Source organism: Mus caroli, chromosome 17, assembly GCF_900094665.2.
Source record: "Mus caroli chromosome 17, CAROLI_EIJ_v1.1, whole genome shotgun sequence".
Classification (NCBI taxonomy): domain Eukaryota; kingdom Metazoa; phylum Chordata; class Mammalia; order Rodentia; family Muridae; genus Mus; species Mus caroli.
In genome coordinates, this window is record NC_034586.1 from 43,144,368 (window position 1) to 43,167,972 (window position 23,605).

A 23,605-nucleotide genomic window follows, 5' to 3' on the forward strand; every position below is an offset into this window, starting at 1 on the left:
ACAGAGGGCGGAGCTGAGCCACCGGACCTCCCCACAGAGGGCGGAGCTGAGCCACCGGACCTCCCCACAGAGGGCGGAGCTGAGCCACCGGACCTGGCTTACCGGAGGACACCAGCAGGCTGATACCGAAGGTCAGAGCAGTGGCCAGCAGCATCCCAGCCTCTGTGAGGCGGCGTCCCACGCGACGCACAAGGAAGAAGACCGTAATTTTGGAAGGCACCTCCACAGCCCCGAACAGCAGCTGCGTCTGGTACACGTTCAGCCCCAGCCCGGACGCGTCCAGAGTCAGGCCGTAGTAGGAAAAGTTCACTCCAAACCTGAACAGAGTCGCAGAAAAAGCCCCTCAAGAGCCCCCTCTCCCGCCACTTGGCTCTTCAGAGACTGCAGCCTAGGATCATTCCCCGCCCCCCACTCCAGACACTCATAATCCCCAAGTAGGTACCAGTGGCCAAAATGCCTTTACTCCCCATCTTAGTAGCAATCTTGTGACAACGGGAACGAACAGCAACCCGTTTGTTTCACAGAAACAGATATTAAGGATCAGAGTGGTTAGACGGTTGTCCAGGGTCACACAATAAGAAGTCATGGAGCCTAAAGTGGAGTCAACATGTCTCTGCTGCCTACTCCCCATTGGACCTGTGGTGGTCAGAGTCATCCCCCACCCCACCCCCAGCTCTCAGGGTGATCCTCCTGCCCCCCCCCAGTCCCCCTTACCACATCACCATGCAGCACAGTGAGACTTGTCGGAGCTGCGTTGTCCGGAACAGGTCTAAGTACGAGGGTCTTTGCGACACCCTTTCCATGGTGACCACTTTGTTCAGGACCTCGTTGGGAGAGAAAGCAAGATTTCAACCTTAGAGCTTGTCTCAGGGGCCAGTGTGCTCGCTCTCTGGGGCCAGTGAGCTCGCTCTCTGCTTCTCTGGGTTCCAAGCACACATGGAGGAACCGGAAAAGGATATGGCCCGGCAAAGCCAGGCTCCCAGGCGCTCCGCTGGAAAGCTGGCGTGTATGGTGGGCCCAGGAGGAGGGGCACTCAGACACAACCTCTCCACCCATCCCTGTGTACTCTCACCTCCTGGCTCAGGCTGTCCTCACTCATGGGCCGCCCATTGAGCTTGGCACAGATGGACAGGTACTTTTTTGCCTCCTCCACACGACCCTGGGTTAGAAGCCATCGTGCAGACTCAGGTACCCACCTAGGGAGGAAGCCAGAGGACCTTCAGTCAGAAGCCACCTCTACCCCCTGAAACCCCAGGCTCTCAGTCGTCCCTCCCCCCAGTCTCTTACTGCACCATTAACTCTTGCTCAGGCCCAGTTTATAAGCTACCTCTTCCCTTACTGCTTGGTTCAGGCCTGGACTCCCCCAGACCTCCGAGGGTCCCTTCCTAACTCAGCTGCATTGCTGTTACCCTCAAAACCTGAGCTCCCAGCACCAGCCAACACGTCTGGCAGCAGGATGTAGAATGGAGGCGGGACAGACACACTGATACACAGATCACCATTAGGAGGTAAGGGAGTACCCACCTTGCCAGGCCCTCCCTTCTCCTGCCTTAGTTCTCACCACCACACTGGCTGTGTTCCATCCCTGCCCCTTGAAGACAAACCCTGGCCTCCTCCAGCTGACAAAGTCTGGCTCTCCATCACTGTCTATCACTGTCTCTGTGTTTCCGGTGGAAACAGAATTGCCTTTCGGTTCCCATCTCTGTTACTGCCACTCTCTGGTGAGTCTCTGTCTCTTCGCATCTGTCCCCTGTTTCCGTGTCCTGTGCTGTCGTCTTTCTATTGGTTTCCATTTTTCTGACTTCGACTTCTCTTGATATCTTTTTGACTCTTGGTCCCTGATTCTGTTTCTGCATCTCTTAGATGTCTCTGTCTCTGTCTCTGTCTCTGTCTCTGTCTCTCTGATATGGATGTATTCATGTTTGTAAATGTGCACACATGTACATAGGGGACCAGGTGACATCATGGAACTTTCTTATTTCCTCTCCACCTTAGATTTTTGAGACGGGGTCTCACTGAACCCAGACCTTACCTATCCAGGTAGACTGGCTGGCCAGCAAGCCCCAGATCTTCCTTTTGCTACCTCTGAAGTAATTCTACGTGCATATCTCTGTGCTGTGCTTCTGTATAGGTGCTGGGGGTCTGAACTAGGGTCCTAATGTTTGCATGGCAAGTATTTTATCAACTGAGATATCTTCCAAGATGTCCACAGTTTTTCTTTTATTTTCTTTCCTCTTTGTTTTTTTTTTTCCCAGGCAGGAACTTACATAACCCAGACTGCCTTTAAATTTCCTATGTAGCTGAGCATGACCTAGAACTTCTGACCGTCATGCCTCTGCCTCCTGAGTATTGTGGATAGAAATATGCACCATTGCCACTCTCTACTCAGTACTGGAGATAAACCCAGGGCTTTGTGTATGGTAGGCAAGCACCAACTGAACCAATCCCCAGCCTGTCTCTTGGTCTTCTTGTTCTTTGTTTGTTTGTTTGTTTCTATTAATTTTAGTTGTGTGGGTGTGGGTTTGGATGTATGTATCTGTGTTCGGGTGTGTCTGTGTGTGTCTGTGTATCTGCCTGTGTGTGTTTCTCTGTCTGTGTGTTTAGATGTATGTATTGATGTCTATGTCTGTGTCTGTGCCTAGGTGTATATCAGTGTCTGTGTATGTGCCTATGTCTGTGTGTCTTTTGAGTATGCCTATGAGTGTATGAGTGTGTGTGTGTGTGTGTGTGTGTGTGTGTGTGTGTGTGTTTGGATGTATGTATCTGTGTTTGGATGTGTCTGTGTCTATGTGTGTGTCTCTGNTGAGTATGCCTATGAGTGTATGAGTGTGTGTGTGTGTGTGTGTGTGTGTGTGTGTGTGTGTGTGTTTGGATGTATGTATCTGTGTTTGGATGTGTCTGTGTCTATGTGTGTGTCTCTGTCTATGCCTATGTGTGTTTTCTGTGTCTGTGTCTCTGTATGTCTTTGAGGATGAGTGTGCATATGTATGTGTGGCCCACAGGAGCTAGAGGTGTCTGATCTCTGAGAGCTGGACTTACATATCTCCTCCAGAAGAGCAGCGTGTGCTAACAGCTGAGCCGTCTCTCCAGCCCCCACTTTAGAATCTTAGTCTCTAACTAACTGCACAGCTGCTTGCCATTCTCACCAGATGCTAATGATGCCCGGGACACATGGCAGAGTGGCAGCTAGCAAAAGCCACCGCCAGCTCCGTATCAGGTACCCAACCAGGGTCAGCAGCAGCACCCCTCCTGTCCAGAAGGTGGTGCTGATGACCCCAGCCACAGTGCGGTGCTCCACATCCAGCCACTCTAACTCTGGGGACAGAGAGACCATTAGCAAGGGCCAGATGGACCCATCTCCCCCTGGCAGCCTCCCTCCAGGCCTCGCCTCACCCAACGGAAGTACAATGATGGTAAAACCAGCCAGGGCTGAGCCGGTGAGCATGCGGGTGGTGACAAACATGATGTAGTTGACTGAGGCTGCAGACATCAGGCCCAGCGCCAGGGTGCTCACGTAGGCCACCAGCAGAAGCCGGCGCCGGCCAAACCTGCCAAGGGCCATGCAAGGTCAGGTCCCCACAAGGCTGCCCAGATACAGATGATGAGGCCTGTCCCCAACACCGGTCCCTCATTTCACCTGTCAGACAAGTATCCGTACACCACAGCCCCCAGCAGCATGCCGATGAAGAAGCACGTGGATGTAACTTTGTTCAGGCCTCTCTGCTGACACACCAGATCCCACTGCAGAGACAGGTGGGTAAGGCGTCGGATCTGTGTGAGCCTCTCTCCAGCCATGATGTCCCTCCTCTCCAGACTCCCAGGCAGCCCTGACTGTTTCAGAAGATCCCCCATCCCTAGCTATCAACCTCAGCACTAGAAAGGGAAGACTTTGCCTCTCTCTAGTCCTAGAGCTCAGTGCTTTCCCACGGAGGTCCATCACGGCCACCAAGGAATCCTGTTGTCTCTCCGCAGGGAGACTCCACCCACCCTTCCTCTCGGGATGAATCAGGTAAATCTCAGACCTGGGACAGGAATGAGGCAGAGGGGAGAAAAGGATGGAGGCTTCCACAGTTTCTCTATCTTTTACTACAGAGATGTCCTTCTCAGCCTCTGTTCCAACCCCCAGAGCTGCCTTAGCCCTTGGGTAAATTATAGTAAACGAATTGAACCCAGCTTTAAAGCTACAGGCTGGTCTCCACATGGGAATGAAAGCCCTTAGAGTGCAAGAAGGTTCTCTCCGGTCCCCTGCCCCCAAGGTAATGGCTGGCTCAACCCACTCACATATCCCGCACCCTCTGGGCTCGGGTACCTCAGTTGCAATGGTGGAAGAGAATTCTGAGCGGTCGTACTCCCAGCCCTGGGAGCAGGGCACTGTGAGGGGCTCACCCTCAGGCTCCCCAGAGCTGTCCACCTCTGTCCCCAAGGTGACATTGGGGAGAGCCTGGGGATAGGCAAAGCGGAGGCAGGAACTAAAGCTGCCGTCAGTCTCCCGGGGTAGATGGATTTTCAGCCACAAGTCCTGGTGACTGAGGTTGGCTGGGGCATCAGGCAGGGCACAATGGTGGGCAGGCACAGCAGCCATGAAGATGGGCAGGAGGAAATGCATCGGGAGCAGGAATCGGGGCAGGGCCAGCAGCACCAGATTCCGCAGTTGGAAAGGCCCAAAGCCACCCACCTTGTGCAGCAGCTCTTCGAAGCCCATGCCCCCCACCCACCAGATATGCCTCAGTAGTACCTAGGACCGGTCAACCTGCTTGCTACATGCGCCCTTGGACTCTGGAGGTGGGAATGGTTGTACTGATGAGTACAGAGTCTGTAGCCAGAATCCAGCCCCTCAGAGGCTGGCCCAGGCCTGGGCCCTCCCACATCATCTACACATCAATGGATCCTACCTAAGGGGAAAGGCCACCATTCATCAGAGGTCTGGTGTACTCTGGCCTTTATACATTGGAGCTCAGAGAACAGGTAGCAGAGCCAAGGGCTGGCATAGGAGGGCAGCCAGGTGTGGATTGAGTGAGGCCTGAGCTACTTATTAGACATTCAGGGCTGTGTAAGAGAAACAGGTCCCTGGGTATAGTGCCTGCTGTCCTGGGTGGCCTTTGTCCTATGAAACTTTAGGTCAGTCAACCTTGTCTATTTGCAGGCACTGCACAGTTTGGCTCACAGCCCAGGACTCAGGATGAGGGCTGAACTCCCCTTGGGTAAGGGAGCCTCTGATAAACCCCAAACTTTCCCCATAGTCCTTGCCCATGTCTGGAATGGATGTCCTGACCTAGGTCACCTCTGGGACTGTGCTGGCCCTGTGGGGGGGGGGGGTCTCAGGAATTTTCTTTTTTCTTTCTTTTTTTTTTTTTAAGATTTATTTATTTATTATATGTAAATACACTGTAGCTATCTTCAGACACTCCAGAAGAGGGCACCAGATCTTGTTATGGATGGTTGTGAGCCACCATGTGGTTGCTGGGAATTGAACTCAGGACCTTCGGAAGAGCAGTCAGTGCTCTTAACCGCTGAGCCATCTCTCCAACGCAGGAATTTTCATCTGCAGTTCAGTCTGCCTCTTTAAGAGCATCCTGGATGATGCTTCCCAGGGTTGCCAAGAAGTACCTGGAAGGTTAGGGAAGGCCCGAGGCTTCTGAGGGGCTAAGTGCCAGCAAAGGAGTGCATGGTGATTGGTGGGGAGGGGCGTCTCTGTGGATGACCAGAAGGTTTGCTCTACAACGGATCTTGGTGCCGGTGCCGTCACGCTGAGTTGTGACTCCCTCTTCTGGAGTGTCTGAAGATAGCTACAGTGTACTTACATATAATAAATAAAAATAAAACTTAAAAAAAAAAAAGAAAATTATGTAACAGTTGCATAAATTATAGAAAACAAAATAACTTTTTTTTTTTTTTGCATTTCTGAGAAAATTTTATTGGCTTTTTGGATAAAGTTGATTTTCCAGGAAGGATGATCCCATCATACTTCTGCGGGAACCAGCGCATGGCCTCCTCCTTGCCGATTCTGTGTTTGGCCCCAATGCAGCCTGTTCTGCACTTCTTGTCTGCGATGATGAACCCTGGCCTACCCAGCACCACATAGAAGTCCAGGCCGTAGATTCCCAATGCTTGAGTCGTATTTGATGCCCAGGTCAATGTGTTCCTGAATTCCAAAACCAAAGTTTCCAGTATCTGAGAAGTTATTTTTCTGCAACTCATACTCTCGCACCTTCAGGCCTTTCTCCAGAATTTCCTCTGCCTTGGCTCCACGGACTGTGCAGTGAAAGGCAATCTTCTCATTTCTCCGGATGCCAAAGGACCTGACAGTGTATCTAGCTTTGGAGAACACCAGGGTCTGGCCTGTGAGCTGCTCCAACACCTTGGCTGCCCAGTCTGTCTCTGCTCTCCCCCATGCAGATATTGAGGCAGAGCTTGCGGATGAGTGGTTCCCGCATGGGGTTCTCCTTTTCCCCTTGATCTTGCGCCATGGTGGAGAACAGGAAGCACAAAATAACTTTTAAAAGGTGGAGGAGGGGCGGGGAAGATGGCTCAGATGGTACAGGCACTTGCAGAGAATGGTCACCTGAGGTTATAAGTTCTCAGGACTCATGTGGTAGAAGGAGAGAATTGGCTTCTGAAATTTGTACGTGGCATACGTTTATGTACTGAATAATTAACATATAAATGTGTGTACTTATATATTTTATAGATTAATATGAACAGTTTTGAAATGGAGACTGCTCAGGAAGAGCACACATCCCTGGAATGCACAGACTCTGGATTTGATCCCGGCACTCCGGGTGGGGTGGATCTGTATTTCAGTGCATACTGTTGGGAATAAAAGTCACATTTCTGAGCTGGGCAGTGGTGCTGCATGTCTTTAATCCTAGAATGAGGGAGGCAGAGGCAGGTAGATCTCTGTGAATTCAAGACCAGCCTGGTCTACAGAGTGAGTTCCAGGACAGCCACAGCACAGCTACACAAAGAAAACCTGTCTTGAAAAACTGAAAAGAATAACAAAAGCCACATTTCTGAACAGTAGGCATAATATGCTCCTCTTTTATTTATAAGAAATATATATGGACAGAGAGAGAGAGAGGCATTATTATAAACATAAAAAAGGTCTGTGACGGTACATACCAAGCCATTCCCAAGTCATCTCCCGATGGTCAGGGTCGTGCACAGGGGGTTGTCTTTTATCTGAGATGCTTTTAGCATTTACTACAAGTATGTCCTGCTCGGGACATGTTAAACGGGGATGAAGTAATGGTACGTCAGGCCCCATCCAAGGCCCCCGGAGCCCACAGGTGTTCAAGTTAGGGGGAGGTGTCCCAGAAGGCTTAGGTTCTGGATATCCAAGGCAGCACCCCCAGGAAGGGAGGGGCTTTCAAACCCAGGTGGTCTCACCTCCCACCCCAGGTGTGGCCCAGAGCCAGGCCTGGGGGAGAAAACTGGTTTTGTGTCCGCTAAGTGAAAAGATTCACTTCTAGTGAGTTTAGGATTCAAAATCAAAGGGTACTTCCTGTTTCTTTCCAAGGCAGTCTCCCCCTGTGGGCCACAGACACTAAGCCTCCTCCTGCCTCGCTGTACCCCCTCACGTGGCTTCTTAGTTGTGGAGACTGGCCTATAGGAACACAGAAGGGCCACTTCCTCCATGGAGTCTCACAGCACCCCACGGTGGAGTCCTCCTCACATGTATGGACCTTGCTCTGCTGACCAGCCTCAACCAATGGCAGTTGAGATTGCTCTCTACAACCTCTTACCAAAACCATTTCGCATCACAGAAGATAGAGAGATGAAATACTTTTTTTTTTAAAGGAAGGAAAGTAATTCCATGCATAGTCCACATATTATAAATAGGGGTCAAGAGCAGTGTCTCATAATCCAAGACATTACTGTCTCCATCTAACCCAGCAGAGTGCACTCCTGTTATCCCAGCACGTGGGAGTGTGAGGCAGGAGGATGGCACACTTGCAGCCAGCCTGGGCTACCTGGAAAGACCTTTCTCAAGTTTTTTTTCAATGTATAAGTGAAATTAGTGGCTATAAACAGCTTCCCCTGGCTTTTTCTTTTTTCTTTTTGAGATGGTCTAACATTTAGCCTAGGCTGGTCTTGAACTTCCAACGTAGTCCAGGCTGGCCCTGAGCTCTCTGGAATCCCTCTGGTTTGGGTCCCGTGGTTGCTAGGATTACAGGCACAAGGCCGACAAGCCTGGCTTTCCCTTCGGGCTCTGATACCAAATGACCATGCCCTGAACGAGGGTGCCCAGCTAAGGGAGATGCGTGCTGGTTTCTGAACTTCTGATGTTTCAGATTGGTAGACGAAGCTCTGGTGCTTCACAGGTGTATCCAGGGGGATACACTTGTGCAGGTGCAGAGGCCGTACCACAGGTGGGTGGGCAGGGTGGGCACAGGTGCGTGGGCAGGATGGGCTTTGCTATGGCACCGCCTGTGAGCTGCTCTGCTTTCTGCCTCCCTGGGAACCCTTGACTCTCTCTGCTTCCCTCGGGGAAATGCCAGCTTTTCTTCTTCCCTCTCGCTGTGCCGAGCCAAACAGCCAAATGGAGACACTAAAGCCATCAGCCGAAACAAGCAAGGAGCTCAGCGGAAGCTCTGCTAGGACAGAAGCCTGTCCCGCCAGGCCCTGACCAAATCGCCTATTCGGAGCTGAGCTTTCTTTGGCCCCTCTACGGAGATGATGTCTCCACCCACCTCACACCATACTGTATCTTCTCTCCCGCTCACCCCACCCCCACCCTCGGGGGCTGGGTTTTGCCCTGCCCTCCCTGAAGGGAAAAAGAATCCAGGCCAACAGAAAGGTCCACAGGCTTTTTAATGGTGTGATGGCTACTTCCCTTCTGAGACCCGATCTAGTTGTGACAGCGACTTGCAAGGTGTTGGTGTCAGGGGAGTGGGCAGGCACAGGGTGGGCAGAGGCCATGCAGTGACTGGGAGGGGTGGGCAAGGGCTGTTACATTCTGTGTGGCATGTAAACATTCTTCTGTTGCTTCCCAGGGAGGGGGAGGGCAACTCCCTGCCCCCCAACACCTGCCCAAGGGGCTCAGAAGACTGAGCGAGCCAGTCCCCTGGGGAGGAGCTGAGACGCCAAAGAGCCATGTGCCTGGGGCAGGGCCCTTCTCCTGCACCCACTGCACACGGTACGGCTGGGGCGGGAAGGCGCATTAAGGTGAGCAGACCCCACACCTGAGCCAGTGACAGAGGCAGTCAGGATGGGGATCATAAGAGCCGGTGGTACTGTGCGGGTACTGTGCCGCTCTCTGAGAGGAGGGAACGGAACCTGAAGGGCCTAGTGCAGGGGACGGATGATCCTCAAGGAAAGGGCAGCAGCTTGGGCGTGGGGCATCGGGAGGGAGCTGTGGTTTCCTCTGCCCTGCTTCCTTCCTGGGACGAGGAACCGCTTAGCCCCCTCACCGGTACCCCTCTGCTGGTCCCCTGTCCCTCCTTCCTCCCAATCTAGTGACATAGCTGACTCAGAGGCCTGGAACCTGGCCTTCGTATCTGATCTGTACCAACTCAAGCATTGGCTGTAATGGGAGTGGGGTGAGCCCGGGGCTTTCCTAGGCCTCCCCTTCTTTCAATCTCCAAACCTGGGTGTTGTTGGTCCTACGGCAGAAGGGAGACTGAGGGGGGGCACCTACACTCACAGTTAGGTTGGTGGCAAGGGGCAGGCCCAGGGTCTGGGCGCTGGGGTCATGCCCTGGTCCCCACCTGGCATGAGCTGATTGTCATTCATAAAAGCTCTGGGTGGGAGGAAGTGAGCCCTCTGCCCCTTCCCGGGACTAGGAGGCAATTAGAGGGCCTTGGGGTGACAAAGATAACTGTATCCAGAGAGGTTTCCTGAGTGTTCTGGGAGCTTCTATGTCAGCGTGGGATAGATCTCAAAGCCTATCCACCCTGGTGTCCTCCCCAGCTGGTCTGTAGAGCTGCCTTCTTGGCATGGAAACAACTGCCCACACCTCCTGACCCTATGTGAGGAGTTCAGCTGGCATGAGCAGCTCCCAGAAAGTCATCACGGTGTAGACGTGACCAGGCCGGTGACATACCGAGGCCTGCCTTCTCCAGAATGTCTTGGTTTGCTCTCTGTGGCTCAGGGAAGGACACAGGGACCAAAACAGGGGAGCGGAGGCGGCTGGGAGTGCTTTCTAGGAGGCCTGCAGGGAGTCCCTGTCCCAGACAGGAGGGGTTGCCTGTCCCATCTGCAGCTGTTTGCTCCAGATGTTAGCAGCTGGGGCTCCTGATGAGGCGGGGCGCAAGCTATGCAGAAGCCAAAATGCAGCAGGAGGCCCCATGTCAGGTACCGAGCAGCTCAGCTGTGGGGGCTGGCTCAGAGCAAGAAGAGCCCAGGGTGAACTGGGTGTGGGTGGGGTGGGCACCAGCTACATCACACACACACACTGACATAAGAAGAGCCTTCTGCCTCCCGGAGGAGCTGGTCGGCCTTATCCTGCCTCCTCTGCCCACTTAGGAAGAGGATGCCTGAGCCAGCCTGTTCCCATAGCAGAGACATCAGGAAGAAGGATGAGCGCCAAGCCCCCAAATGACCAACGCACAGCACAGAAGGTGAGAGCCAGCCACTCTCCTCCTGTGTGGAACTTGAGAGAAGAGAGTTGGCTGCAACTGCAGTACGCAGGAGTGAGGTTAGACAGCAGGAAGGAATTCCTGATGGTAAGGGGTCCTGAGTACTAGACCAGGGGGCCAGAGAAGTGAGTAACCGTTTTAAAGCCCCGTTCCTAATTCCCTCTGGGAAAAGCTTGCCCCGGAGGGCAGGTGCTTGCTCCCAGAGGCTCCATTCATTTCTATTCAGGAAAGGGGTATCTACCCAGAGACACCAGGGAGCAAAGAATCATACACCCTGTGCCTTCTTAGCAAGGCCAGAGGTGGTGTCCCCTTAAGACTAAATAGACCAATGACCCCTGGGTCCCACTTCCCGGATCCCACACTGGCCTTCTATGGTCACCATGGCTCCTAAGAGACTGGGCGGGCCAGAGCCTGCGCACTTATGGAATTTGAGGCTGTTTCTCCTGTTGGGTAGGTTTGGGGGCTGGCTACAAGAAGGTGGGGATGAAGAGAACAAGGTGGATCGCAGGAGGTGTAAGCAGGTGTAAGCCCCTTGGTTGGGGCGTGGCGGGAGGGGCGGCGTTAGAGATCAGCCAAGACCTGGTGGGCGAAGGGGACGGGCTCCATAAGTGGAGTCTTGGGAGTTGATAGGTGGCTGAGCCTTCCCGGGGCCGAGGATCTGTTGTGAGCCTGTCCCTGCAAGAGGGGCGGCAGGAGAGAGGCAGGACGCAGAGACAGACAGACAGACGCACCCTCCTGGGTCAGTGGACTGGCTGGGCTGCTGGGCACAGCATGTGCTCACGTGCGTTCTGGTGGGTGCAGGCGGGAAGCTGGGGCCGCGGTGGCGCGCGGGCGCGTAAGGCTGTGCTGGAAGCCGCTCCAGTGTGGCCGGCTGCGGGTGGGAACCAGGGTGAGGGTAGGGGGTGCCGCAGAGAGCCGCGGGTGGGTGTCATTATCTGGCCCCGGGCCGACCCTCTGAAACCGCCGCCCGGCCTTTGGTTGCTGCGCGCTGAGTCTGCAGTTGTTTCCCCTTGGGTCCTTTCTTGGGGGCCCCCGGGGAGGCCTCCGGCTGAGATCTGACTTGGAGGACCCCCCGAGATGGAGGGACGCCAGGCCGGGCTTGGTGCGAGGGGGAGGAGCTCTCTTTGCGGGACAGGGACTGGCTCCGCGGGGACCCGCTGGGGTGGCGCGCGGTGGAGGCGGGGAGGCCGGGACTGCGGGGTGCTGCGGGCTTGGAGACTTGGGGGCGACCTGGGCCGGGACCTCGGCTCGCGGACTGTTTGGGACGGAGGTCAGCAGCAGGGGCCAACCCTGAGGGCTTCTGCAGCTGGAGCCTGCGGAGGGGCAGAGGGCAAGAGAAAAGGATCAGGGGAAGGGCGGGGGGGTTTGGACAACAGGAGGGACGTTTGTTTTCAGAATGTCTTTGAGCACTGAGCCCTAGAGGTCTGCGTTCTCAGAGCTGGGTAAGATGGAAGAGGCCAGGCGCAGAGCAGTAAACAGAGGCCTGGTGTTCCATCCTGCATTGCAGGGCCTTTAGACAGGAGTCTGCTACAGATTTTCCTTAAGGGTCCTATGCCATCTTTAAAATCCCCATGAGTTTTGCATTCTAATCTAGAATGTACTTATGTTAATATTAATACAAACTACTATTTCATCCATCACTGGATGCTTTGCCTTTTGGCTTCAAATGTCCCATGGCATACCATCGGCTTCCCCTGGGGCCCACCTCACCATGTCCTCTCTAACCATGCTGTTCTTGTTCCCTTGAGCCCAGTGACAGGACTGGCATTGAACCACAAGTGACACAGTGCCCAGCTGGGTGATGGTAGACCAGAGAAGTATTTGAGGGCATCATAGTCCCTAACATTGGCTCTGAGAAGTCGCTGGTGGCCCTGGGGTCACTCTGCCCACAACCAATGCTGGCAAGGGTCTCTCACCTGCTGGTGATGGCCGAGTCGGTTGCTGAGGCCGCACCGTGGGGTCTTCCAGGAAGCTGCTGGCCTTCCACAGGCATGGACACACTGATGGGACGGGGAATCCGGCTCCGGGTGGTCGCTGCCCGCACAGCCTTCCTAGGCAAGGCTGTTGTGGGCTCTGAGGCAGGTGTGTCCTCCTCAGATCCAGTGCCCGAGAGTGTCTCAGAGGCACGGCGCTGCTCCTCGCTAGAGGAGGATGAGGCTCCTGAGGCCAGCCGCAGCAACAGCCGACCCTGCCTTTTCTCCATCACCAGCCGTGCCAGGTCCTGCTGTGGCCGAGCCCTCTTGCTCCACCGCTCTTTGGCCGACAGTGAGCCCGAAGGCTCTGAGCCTGTATCCTCTTCAGACAACAAGACAGGAATACGGCTTCTGGGGCGAGATCCTGGCATAGCATGGCGACTGGGGGAGATGGTGGTCCCTTTCTTGGTTACTGGCTCTTGTGGGGATGCTGGAGCTGGTCCATCAGCAAGGGCTGGCCCATTGGGCAAGGAGTCTGTGACTACTTCTGAGGGCGTTTCTCCGGGAGGGCCCGACAGAGCACAACTTTCCATCTCAGTCCCGTCCAGCCCTGCCAAAGCCATGCCATTCTCCAGAGGTGCTGGGGGCCCCTCCTCTGCGATGCCCCCCTCAGAGAGCACCTCTAGGCCCAACTCGCCCCCAGTGCTCAACTCCTCTGGCCTGGAGGCCTGTCCCCCGGAAGACATGACGTTGAGGTGGGACTTCTCTGCAATGTGAACAAAGGTCCTTTCGACTTTGGTGAAGGGTGACGTCACTGCTGTGACCCCAGCCCCAGGGGCCACCAGCCCAACCCCACCCCCTGCTCCAGGTCCTGTGGGTTTGGGTTCGGACTTGAGGATAGAGGACAAGGTGCCCGGCTCTGATACGTCCAGCTGGCTTCCAGTGGGCTGAGGCCGCTCGTGCTGAGGGGTGAGCGCAGCCAAGGTGCCCAGATCAGGGTCAGGGGCCAGTTCGGCAGTGACTGGTGACTTCTTCATGTCACCAGGGGAGACGAGCACCAGCGTTTTGGAGCCCTCCTCAGGCTCCAGGTCCCCATCAGCCATGGAGGCCCGGCCCCTGGCCTCTTTCTGGTCGTCAGCCAGCAGTGTGGACGGGGCGCCCTCCTGGCTCCGCTCGGTGCTCCTCTCGCTACCCTCACTGCTTGAGCCACTTCGAGGCCCCAGCACCTCCCCAAGGGCCCCTGCCTCCTCCTCATCTTCCTCCTCCTCCTCCTCCTCTTCCTCATCTTCTTCTTCCTCTTCTTCTTCCTCCTCCTCCTCTTCCTCCTCCTCTTCCTCTTCTCCCTCTTTCCCATTGGCCTGAGGCTGAAAGGGAGCCAATGGAACCTGAGGGGTGGTGAGTAGCATGTGTGAGAAGCCCACCCTCCGGACCCTGTTGAGCAGCCGGGCCCGTTCTCGATAATCAGAGAGGTCTCTCTTGAAGTCCTGGTAGGGCAAGGCTAGAGGCACAGCTCGCGGAAGGCCAGTCACCTCGAACGGGGGCGCCACAGAGAACACCTGTAAGAGGTACACACAGGAACCCGCTGAGGTCACCCACCTTCCCGGACCCCGGGAGGCCCCACCCTCACCCTAAGCTAGGAGACGCCCACCTCCCCAGTGACGTCTGTCAGAAGACAGACCACGGCTCTGGCTTGGTATTGTCCTGTCCTCCTCAGGTCCTGACATGCTCCCAGGTGCTAAGTAAAGCTCAGGGCATCCCTGAGGTCCTAGGGACAGACCTGGGCCCTAGGCTCTGCTGTCTCCCTGAGGTCCTAGGGACAGACCTCAGCCCTAGGCTCGGCTGTTTCCCTGCCCTCTCCTCCCCTCACCAGACAGAGCCAACTTCAGAGTATGACTGGTAACAAGAAAGAACCAGAAAGCAGCAGGATTTCAAAAAAATCCTGGCAGATAGGTGACCAGGCAGGAAGGGCTGGATCTCTTCCTGAGATGGGATAGGCCCACAGTTGCCAGCCTGCTTTAATCCCTCTAGCTGGGTGCAGGTGCTCTGTAGCTGCTGCCCAGAACCACAGGACCCTGTTAGTGGTGTCCTCTTACACTAGAGCACAGACTGGGCCAGTGGAGTGCCGGTCTTTTTCCTCCTGTCCTCACCTGACCTGACCTGACCTGACAGTGAGGCCATGGTGGGTATCCAGCCCTCTCTCTCTGAGAAACTCTGTTCTGTTTTTCCCTTTGAAGCTATGTATGGCACCCTTGGCTGAACCTGTTCCTGCCGTGAGACTCTTCTCCATCCTCTTTGCCGCCATTCTTCTAGACTAGAAAGGCCCGAGGCAGAACTGTCCCGTCCCTCTCCTACCCTTCTCCATTCTCTGTGCCTCAGTCCACTCTACAGACATCCTCAGCGCTGCATCAGGCCAACTGGTTTGTTCCATGGTGCGGGACGGTGCTCAGGTATCCGGCATTTTCTTAGGCTTTATGAAGACATTGTGCCTCTGCCTTTCTAAATCAACATGATATATAGTCCATCCAGACCAGACCCCCAAAAATGGGAATAATTCTGTCACCTCCAGCAACGCAGTTCTATGTTACCATCTCAATGCCTGCTCCCCCAGGCCCCAGCCTGGCCCTGCCAACCATCTTCTTACACTGTCCGCCTGAACTTCCTGAAGCTCAGATCCCATTCTGTCTCTCTCTGCAGTGGCTGTCACAGTGAACTAATCACAGACCCCATCCTTGGCTTGGCACTCCAACAATCTTTCACCCCTACCCTGCTTCCCACCTCCTCCCTCCCTGCTTCAGCATCACCAGAGTGTGTCATGAATCTCACACTTGGATCCTTTGCCCTCTAGTCACACAGTAGATCCCTGTTGGCTTTCAACAATTCTTCTGCAAAGCCTTCCTCCTGTTCACCTACCAGCCGGACTCTTCACCAGCTCCCCTGTTTACCAGATCCTTCTATGTGTTTATATGGAGTTCTCTTTCTCTCTCTCTCTCTCTCTCTCTCTCTCTCTCTCTCTCTCTTTCCCCCCATCCATCCATCCATCCATTCTTTCAAAAGGTCCTTGAGTACCTGTAGTGACACATACTTGTAACCCTAGCTCTAGGAAAACAGAGTTATAAAAATCAGCAATTCAATGTCAGCCTTGGCTGCAGAGTACATCTGAGGCCAGCCTGGGCTGTATTAGGCTGTGTTTTTAAAAAGAGCAGGTCATAGGGATACTCCACTCAACAAAGAACTTCAGACAACTAAGGACTGCTGAGAGAGGGAGACTTAGTCTTTCGGGGTATCAGCCCCCCAAATGCCTATCTAATACAAAGCGGTCAGCTCGGAAACCATATAGATACAGACAATGTTAAATGAACTCAGCAGGTGGTGTTGATGTATTTGTGTGTATATGCATATGTGTGTGTATATATATAACAATAACAAGCAAAGAACCTAGGCCATCAATTTTAGAGAATGGGGCGGGGGTAGGAGAAATTGATGGGAGGAAAATGATGTAATTATATTTTAATTATTCTTTTTAACAAGTAGGGACTTGGGGGGTGGCTCAGTTGGGAAAGTGTTCGCCACCTGAGCCAGCCTGCTGTGTGGTGTGTATTGTAATCCCGGTGCTGGAGAGGTAGAAACAGGTAGGTTTCTGGGGCTAACTGGTCAGCCAGCCTGGGCTAGCTGGTCAGCCAGCCTGGGCTAACCTGCAAGCCTCAGGCCCCGGTGAGAAACTCTGTTTACAGGAACAAAGCAGATCTTGGAGCACACCTTTAATCCCAGCACTCGGGAGGCAGAGGCAGGCAGATCTATACGAGTTCGAGGCCAGCCTGGTCTACAGAGTGAGTTCCAGGACAGCCAGGGCTACATGGAGAAACCCTGTCTGGAAAAACAAACAACAACAAACAACAAAACCAAAGTTCAGGAATGATGACTGAGGTTGCTCTCCAGCTTGCGTGCACACCAATCTATGGGTCAGAAATTTCATAAAGCAGACATGCATTCATTTGAGTGGAGCGAGGTATGTCTACATAAGGAAAAGAATTGGACCTAATGCCCACTCCGTGGAGGTCCTAAGCATAAAAGGAAATCACATAAGCAATGGGTCTGGACAGGGCTCAGGGTACTTGCTCCCTCCCCCTGCTCGCTCAGTACTTTGGAGACTGCCGCCCCTTCCAACCTCAGCCGAGCCTGGATACCATCCATGCCTTTTGGAATAGGCGAAGGAGGTACCCAGTGGGCAGCTTTAGTGTATGCAGCTATGAGGCACCTGGTAGAGAGTAGGACCAGAATTTCCAAAGCTGAACATCCGTCAAACTGGTGACTTCTGCTCTGCAACATCCACCATCTCCCACTGAGAGACTCAGTGTGGGAGCAGGAGTAAGGCAGGTAGGCTGGCTAGTCTAGAGCTGAGGTTCTGGTACATGCCTGTATCCCTAACAGTAAGGAGACAAGGGCAGGAAGATTGCTGGGCCTCTTCTGTCAACCTGGGCTAAACAGTGAATTCAAGACAGTCAAGGCTCTATATTAAGACTGTCTCAAGAAGACAGAAGAAAGGCATGAGTAGACCCGGGCGCAGGGTGATGGTGGTGGTGGTGGTGGGGGTTGGTTGGTTGGAGGGGGTTCGGGAGTGGGAGCTGATTTCACTGGGAATGAATGTGCTGGATGAGGATCTGGGTTCAGCTCGCTAGCACCCAAATAAAATGCCAGAAGGTAGCAGCAGGGCACAAATCTGGGGGATTTCTGGGAATTCTGGAAATTTCCCTGGCTTGCTGGCCAAGCAGTCTAACAATCTGATGAGCTCTAGATCCAGACAGTGACCCTGTCTCAGAAATAAGGTGGAGGCTGTGGTGAGATGCTTCAGCTGAGGACCCAGATTTGGTTCCCAGCACTCACGTGGTGGCCTGCAACCATCCATAACTCAAGTCCCAGGGGACCTGATGCCCTCTGTGGGCCTCAGGCACACATGTGATACACACACAGGCACACATATCAGGCAAACACTCAAAAGAAACCAATCAGTTTTTTTCTTTATTTGAAAAGTAAGGGGTGGGGTGGCTGGTGAGATGGCTCAGTGGTTAAGAGCACTGACTGCTCTTCCGAAGATCCTGAGTTCAAATCCCAGCAACTACATGGTGACTCACAACCATCCGTAATGAGATCTGATGCCCTCTTCTGGTATGTCTGAAGACAGCTACAGTGTACTTACATATAATAATAAACAAATCTTAAAAAAAAAGACTTTGATGTTTAAAAAGAAAGGGAGAAAGGAAGGAAGGAAGGAAGGAAGGAAGGAAGAAAGAAAGAAAGAAAGAAAGAAAGAAAGAAAGAAAGAAAGAAAGAAAGAAAGAAAAGTAAGGTGGAGCTACAGTGTACTTACATATAATAATAAATCTTAAAAAAAAGACTTTGATGTTAAGAAAGAAAGAAAGGAAGGAAGGAAGAAAGAAAGAAAGAAAGAAAGAAAGAAAGAAAGAAAGAAAGAAAGAAAGAAAGAAAGGTGGAGAGTAGTAGAAGATGCTGGACTGACCTCTAGTCTCCACAGTCATGTGCACACTGTTCTACAAACACAGATGCAGAGACATGTGGCCCACACAGAAACTTCTGATGGTCTAGAACCTTCCATAGAACTCTGACCTCTACATCCCCGCTGAAATCCCTAGTAGCCATTTTATTTTATTTTATTTTCTCTTCTTTTCTTTTCCTTTTCTCTCTCTCTCTTTCTTTCTTTTTTTGATTCTATGTTTTCACTCTTTCTTCAACCATTCATTCAGCAAACATTAAGGTACTGACTACGTGCTGGACCACCTTGGAGTGAGTGCCTTGCCAGTGTTACCACTACAGAATCCAGCTGGCCAAGTGGAAACGGTGGCTTTAAGTGGCGATGGGGAACGTGGGCTGGATGATTGCACCAAGGACAGGAAGACACTTGGGAGATTTGCTCATGCCTTCCCACACCTGGCCAAGTCCTGGATCTCTGCCCAGAAGCCCATTCAGAGGCTGAGACCAACCCTTCCCACAAGCTGGATAACCTCCTTCATGCAGTGAAACCTCCTTCATGCAGATGGTGTCTCTAGTGTCCAGTCTGATGGGGTCCCCAGGACACTTTCTGTGTGCTTGGTCCCGGAAACCTGGGGGAAACTGGGAAGCACAGTAGAGGGACCAGTCCCCATCCCAGCTGTGTGGAGTGCTAGCCAAGGGTGGCTAGCCCAGAGGAGAACACCCCTTTCCTCAGGGCAGTGTGACCTTTATGAGTCTCACTTGTTGGTTTAGGCTCCAGGGCTGTCTTGGCATGGCTCACCCACATGTTTTATAAAAGTCCAGCTCGGGTTCCTGCCCCTCAATCTGAGGGTGCAGCTGAGAAACCCCACTTATTCTGAAGTTCCCTGGTTGCTGTAACCCTAGCACTCAGGAGCCAGAGGCCAGGAGTCTCTGTGAATGAAAGGCCAGTCTGGTCTACATAGTAAGGTCCAGGGTGAGACTGTGTCAAAAAAAATAAATAAATAAAAATAAAAAGGCAAACCAAACCAAACAAACCCCACCTCCTTGTTGATTTGGGAGCTCAGGCTGGTCTGGGCTGCTTTATGACCTGAGGGGTTGAAACAGCTGAGCTGAAGAGCTCAGAGAGCGCAAAAGCCCTGGGTGTCTGCGCTCTGGTCCCAGAGGCCTGAGTCCCTCTAAGCTTCAACCCCCCAGCACCACATGCAGAGGGAGAAAATCAGCCCAGACCTGCTGCTCGAAGAGTTGTCCTCTCAGGGAGGACTTGTGACAATGATGCTGAAGACCTGGCCACTCTACCTCACCCCGGTGCCCACACAGGGTGCAGAAGGTGACACTCTTGCCTGGACCCCCTGCCAAACCTAGTGACTGGAACTGCACGCTAGCTCAAAGTCCCAAGGTTATGGGGAATGGAATGGGCTGAGTGACAAGAGCTGGCACTCCCCCAGACTGACAGGGGAGGGGCTTGTGCCCATCCGGACGGCCTAATGCCCTACATCCCTTCCTCTGTTCTGGAACCTTTTCCTCCACCGTGGTCCCCAGCTGTGCAGCCATGCTAGGCCTGAGAGGAGAGGTCCTAGGGACCAAGTGGCCCCTGGCAGTTTGTCCACCTCATCTGTTGCCTTCTTCCTCTGTTTCAGTCTCCTGGCTCTCCCTCAGACAGAGTGTTTCTGTCCAGCCAAGAGACCTCGCACTACTCCACCACTGCCGACCAAAGGAGAAATCCCAGTCCCCTGCCCCCAGGGTGGATACTCTAGCGAGGAAGGTGGGAACATGGCTACTGAGCACAGTCTACCCAGACAGACCTCACACATACGATTGATCTCCCAGATTGCAATGTCTCCCTCCCCACACATGCTCCCTTCAGTCTGTCCTAGCTCTGCCCCTGCCCCATCCCCGCAGAGCTATCGAGTATGTGGGGGGAGGGGCTTCTCGACCTCCTGGGGATTAGGAACTGTGGCTGTCTGGCCTCTTGCTTTTGGCCCTATGGACAAAGTGGCTTCCTCTTCAGTAGCTAGAGGAACTTCCTCCACTAACAAAAACCTGTCTCAAGTCCGTTCCTGAGTCACCGGTCTTGTACTCCTGCCTTCTGCCCAGCCAGGGTGAGGGACAAAAGAGGGTCATGATACAGAGGGGCAGTCTCCAGCTTGGCAGCCTGCTTCTGTCGTTGTCACCTTCAGGTCACTGCCTTTATATCCTGAGCTAAATCACCTTTCGTGCATCTCTTCACGGTCCACCTGCTCCCTCAGGCCACTGAGCAGCAAGGACAGTACCCAGGCATGTCCCACACCTGGCTTTTCGACTTCACACCTCTCTCTGCCACATTTGGCCCATGAGCCTAACCTACTTTATTGCATTCCTCTAGCCCATTTGCAACTGGAGTTGGATCCGAGAGATCAGAATCTACATATCACCTTCCCCCATGAAAGAAGACAGCCAGCAGCTGGAGGATAATTCTGAGTCCAGCTGATCAGCACTCCAGTCCCTCAGTCAGCTGTAGTCCCAGCCCCTTACCATCTGCCCAGCACCCCCACCCCCGCGCCCCCTGTGAGTTGAGGTCCTCCGGGACCAGGGTGGAGAGGTGAAGAAAGCAGGCCAAGGCAGATTCCTGGAAGGCGTCTTTAATCAGGATTTGGTAGTACACAAGCTCTCCGGATTGTCTGCATGAACATACAGGGACTTTAAAAGGCACAAGATCCCTTGCACAGCGACGCCTGACGGCGGGGCGCCCCCACCCCCGCCAGTGCACGGTCGTGTGCGCGTGGGTGCGTGTCCGTGTCCCACCCCTGTGGCGGCGCCGCGCGTGTGCGTGTCGGTTTCAAGTGTTGGATTTGTACAGTACTCGCAGTCTGGGGTGGGGTTGGGGGGCTCAGTGCATGCTTTTCTAACCCGGGTCCAGGGCCCCTGACGCCGCTATGTACACTAAGGAGGACGCAGCCCGGAGAGAACTAGGAAGAAAACGGAGGGTAAGGGGTGGGGGTGGGGGTATGTAAGAAACAAAACAAACAAATAAATAATAAAACATAAAAAGAAAGGAAAGACAAGAAAAGGGGAAAAAAGCGTCCGGTCTTCATGTGTGTGTGTGGTTTTGAGTTTCTCGTGCATGCTTAAGCTGGCCGGGGTAAGGGAATAGTGCAAGCGTATCATACAGTGTTATTGCAATACAAAAGGGGGGTTGAGGAAAGACTTGGAAATTGAGGGGAGCTCAGGAATAAACTGGCTGGGACTGGAGACCTCCGGGAGGGTCTTCTTGCCAACCACCCTCCCATCCCATCATCCCATCCCCTGGTGGTGGGGGGGTCTGTAGGGAGGGAGCTTAATTCGGTCCTGGGGCTGAGTTTCCCCACACCACCAGTCCCACCTTTTAGGGGGCAGAGGCCAGCCCCTCTCTGCGGCAATACTGTCAACTCTAGGGGCCCTGGAACCTGCCCCTTCCCCCACGGAAGTCCCTCCACCTAGGGGAGGGGTCGACGGAGCAAGTGCAAAGGAAGCAGATGTTGGTCCCTGAGTTTTATTTTCGGGGGTGGGGGTGGGGGAAGAGTTGGAAGTGGGGGCATGTTTGAGGAGCCCCCCAGGGCCCTTAGTGGCAGATGGGATGGGACAAAGGACACGGATCGGAGCACGGGCAAAAGGGTTGGGTGGCTCTGAGAGACCTAGGCTCAAAGTTTGGCTCCCCCTCAACTCTGGGCTCTTTGGCATCCTACTGCAAGGCCAAGGGTGGGGGCAGCCCTATGGGCGGTGAGGTAACCGGAATCGGGAGGGGGGTCGGGCTCTTGGAGCCAGCTCCTCCCATGTCCCCCCGCCCCTGGTCTGCACCCTAACCCTGGAAGCACTGTGGAGCGAGTCCCCCACTCGTCCCCACCTTGCCTCCAGGCCAGGCACCCAGCGGCCACGAGCCGGCAGAAGGGAAAAACAAACAAAACAGAGCGCGAAGGCGGGCGGCGGGGGCGCTAACCCAAAAGAAGAACTTTAGCAGCAGGCAGCTTGGTGGGGCGGGGACCAGGGTTGGGGACCCGGCTCGGCGGGCGCGGGGCGGGGCGGGGCGGGGACTCCGAGGCCGGCGGTACCAGGGGCACGCCAAGTAGCAGCTGGTTAAAAAGACTGAACATACATTCGTGTTAGTGATGGCTGCAGGGGTTGGGTTTTGGGTGGACGGGCCCTGGGGCGGGTTCAGGGCGGGAACAAGGGTCCTTAACAGTTAGAAACCTGCGACAGGGTCTCGAGTGCGCTCCGGGTTTGGGATGCTAAGTTTGCGGTCCGGAGAGTGGATGAAGTGTGCGTGAGGCTGCGGAGTGTGCGCGTGCGTGTGCGTGGGTAGTCATTCCCCCAACCCACAGCCTGTGCAGGATCCAAGGGCAAGTGTGAGTGATGGGAAACCCCAGGGAAAGCAGAGGACTAAGGAAGGTTTCCTAGTTCCTTCCCCATCTCTTTTTGGGTGGGCTCGGGGGCCTCCCAGGCTGGGAAGTCCACCGAGTATGTGTGGGGTTATCTGAGGGAGATGGTCCTCAGCCTGGAAGCCTCTCCCTTAGGGAGAAGGATGCCTTAAAAGTCAGATGCAATGGGGTTGGGCACGGCTTCTGCCTCTCTGGTTAGGAGTGTCCCATATCTAAGTGGAGATTTGGGCACGGCAGATGTTACAGACCCTTAGATGTCTAGGCTTCCTCCAATTGTCACATCAACCCAAGGACAGCAGCGAATATATCTTCTGTGTCCCCAGCCCAGGAGGGTACCCCAACCTCCAATGGGCACCACATCCCCCTAACGCATGGTTCCTTCCCAAACCACCCATTAACACTGACACAGCTCCTGCCATCCTGAAGTGGCCCATGCTCCCCCAACCCCTGCCTGAACAGACAGCACCGCCCTGCCCCAGAAAAAGAGACCAAGGCAGGGCAGAGGACAGAGGTAGGAAGGAGGGAGCCAGGACTGGCTGGCCCAGAGGTGCCACCCCACAATCCACTGGGAAGGGCTGTTTTCCCTTAGACTGGGAATTTAGAGAGAGAGTATTGGGCTCAGGGTTAGTGGCTGGGATGAGTTCTGAGTTGCTATTGCTGTGACCCAAGCTGCCTTGAGTGTATGGGGTGTGTATTAATTATGAGGAATTTAATACAGCATTTTCCACCAATCTAGAGTCCTCAAGACACACCCCTCTCTGTCTAAGAAAATACTACCCCTATTAGGCAGTCCTATTCCACACACAAGGAAAAACTCCAATAACTCCACATACCGGGGCTCACCACAGCAACATGTACACACACACCACACAAATACACCACACCACACACACACACACCACACAAATACACCACACCACACACACACACACACACCACCACACCACACCTCACTAGCAGCTAGTATCCTAAGCAGCTGCCTGACTGGTGTGCTTGCTAAAGAACTACCTTGCTTTGAGCCTGGATGGGTGATGCAGTGAGGAGTCCTCAGGGTTAAGTCACTAGCTCTTCCCCGAAACTGCCCACTGTGTGTGTGTGTGTGTGTGTGTGTGTGTGTGTGACCAATGATTAAAGATTTGGAGAGTGGGCTGGAGAGATGGCTCAGTGGTTAAGAGCACTGACTGCTCTTCTGAAGGTCCTGAGTTCAAATCCCAGCAACCACATGGTGGCTCACAAC

General features: G+C 53.9%; 2 protein-coding genes and 1 pseudogene across 3 annotated transcripts in view; all 3 read right to left on the reverse strand.

Annotated features, from left to right (window-relative positions):
- Slc22a7 (solute carrier family 22 member 7) overlaps positions 1-4,866 on the reverse strand; it is a 6,575-nt gene extending 1,709 nt beyond the window's left edge. The window contains exons 1-7 of the mRNA XM_021149966.2: positions 4,310-4,866; positions 3,638-3,741; positions 3,394-3,548; positions 3,147-3,315; positions 1,073-1,196; positions 715-824; positions 103-317 (exon numbers count right to left, since the gene is read on the reverse strand). Coding sequence (XP_021005625.1) covers positions 103-317; positions 715-824; positions 1,073-1,196; positions 3,147-3,315; positions 3,394-3,548; positions 3,638-3,741; positions 4,310-4,702 — 1,270 coding nt within the window. The 5' untranslated portion in view covers positions 4,703-4,866. The remainder of the gene's footprint in view (positions 1-102; positions 318-714; positions 825-1,072; positions 1,197-3,146; positions 3,316-3,393; positions 3,549-3,637; positions 3,742-4,309) is intronic.
- A 996-nt stretch (positions 4,867-5,862) lies between these two features.
- LOC110312260 lies at positions 5,863-6,467 on the reverse strand (annotated as a pseudogene).
- A 2,326-nt stretch (positions 6,468-8,793) lies between these two features.
- Positions 8,794-23,605, reverse strand: part of Ttbk1 (tau tubulin kinase 1) — a 45,150-nt gene continuing 30,338 nt past the window's right edge. For both annotated transcript variants that reach the window (XM_021186289.1, XM_029471467.1), the window contains exons 14-15: positions 12,494-14,046; positions 8,794-11,890 (exon numbers count right to left, since the gene is read on the reverse strand). In XM_021186289.1, the coding sequence (XP_021041948.1) occupies positions 11,509-11,890; positions 12,494-14,046 (1,935 nt within the window). In that variant the 3' untranslated portion in view covers positions 8,794-11,508. The remainder of the gene's footprint in view (positions 11,891-12,493; positions 14,047-23,605) is intronic.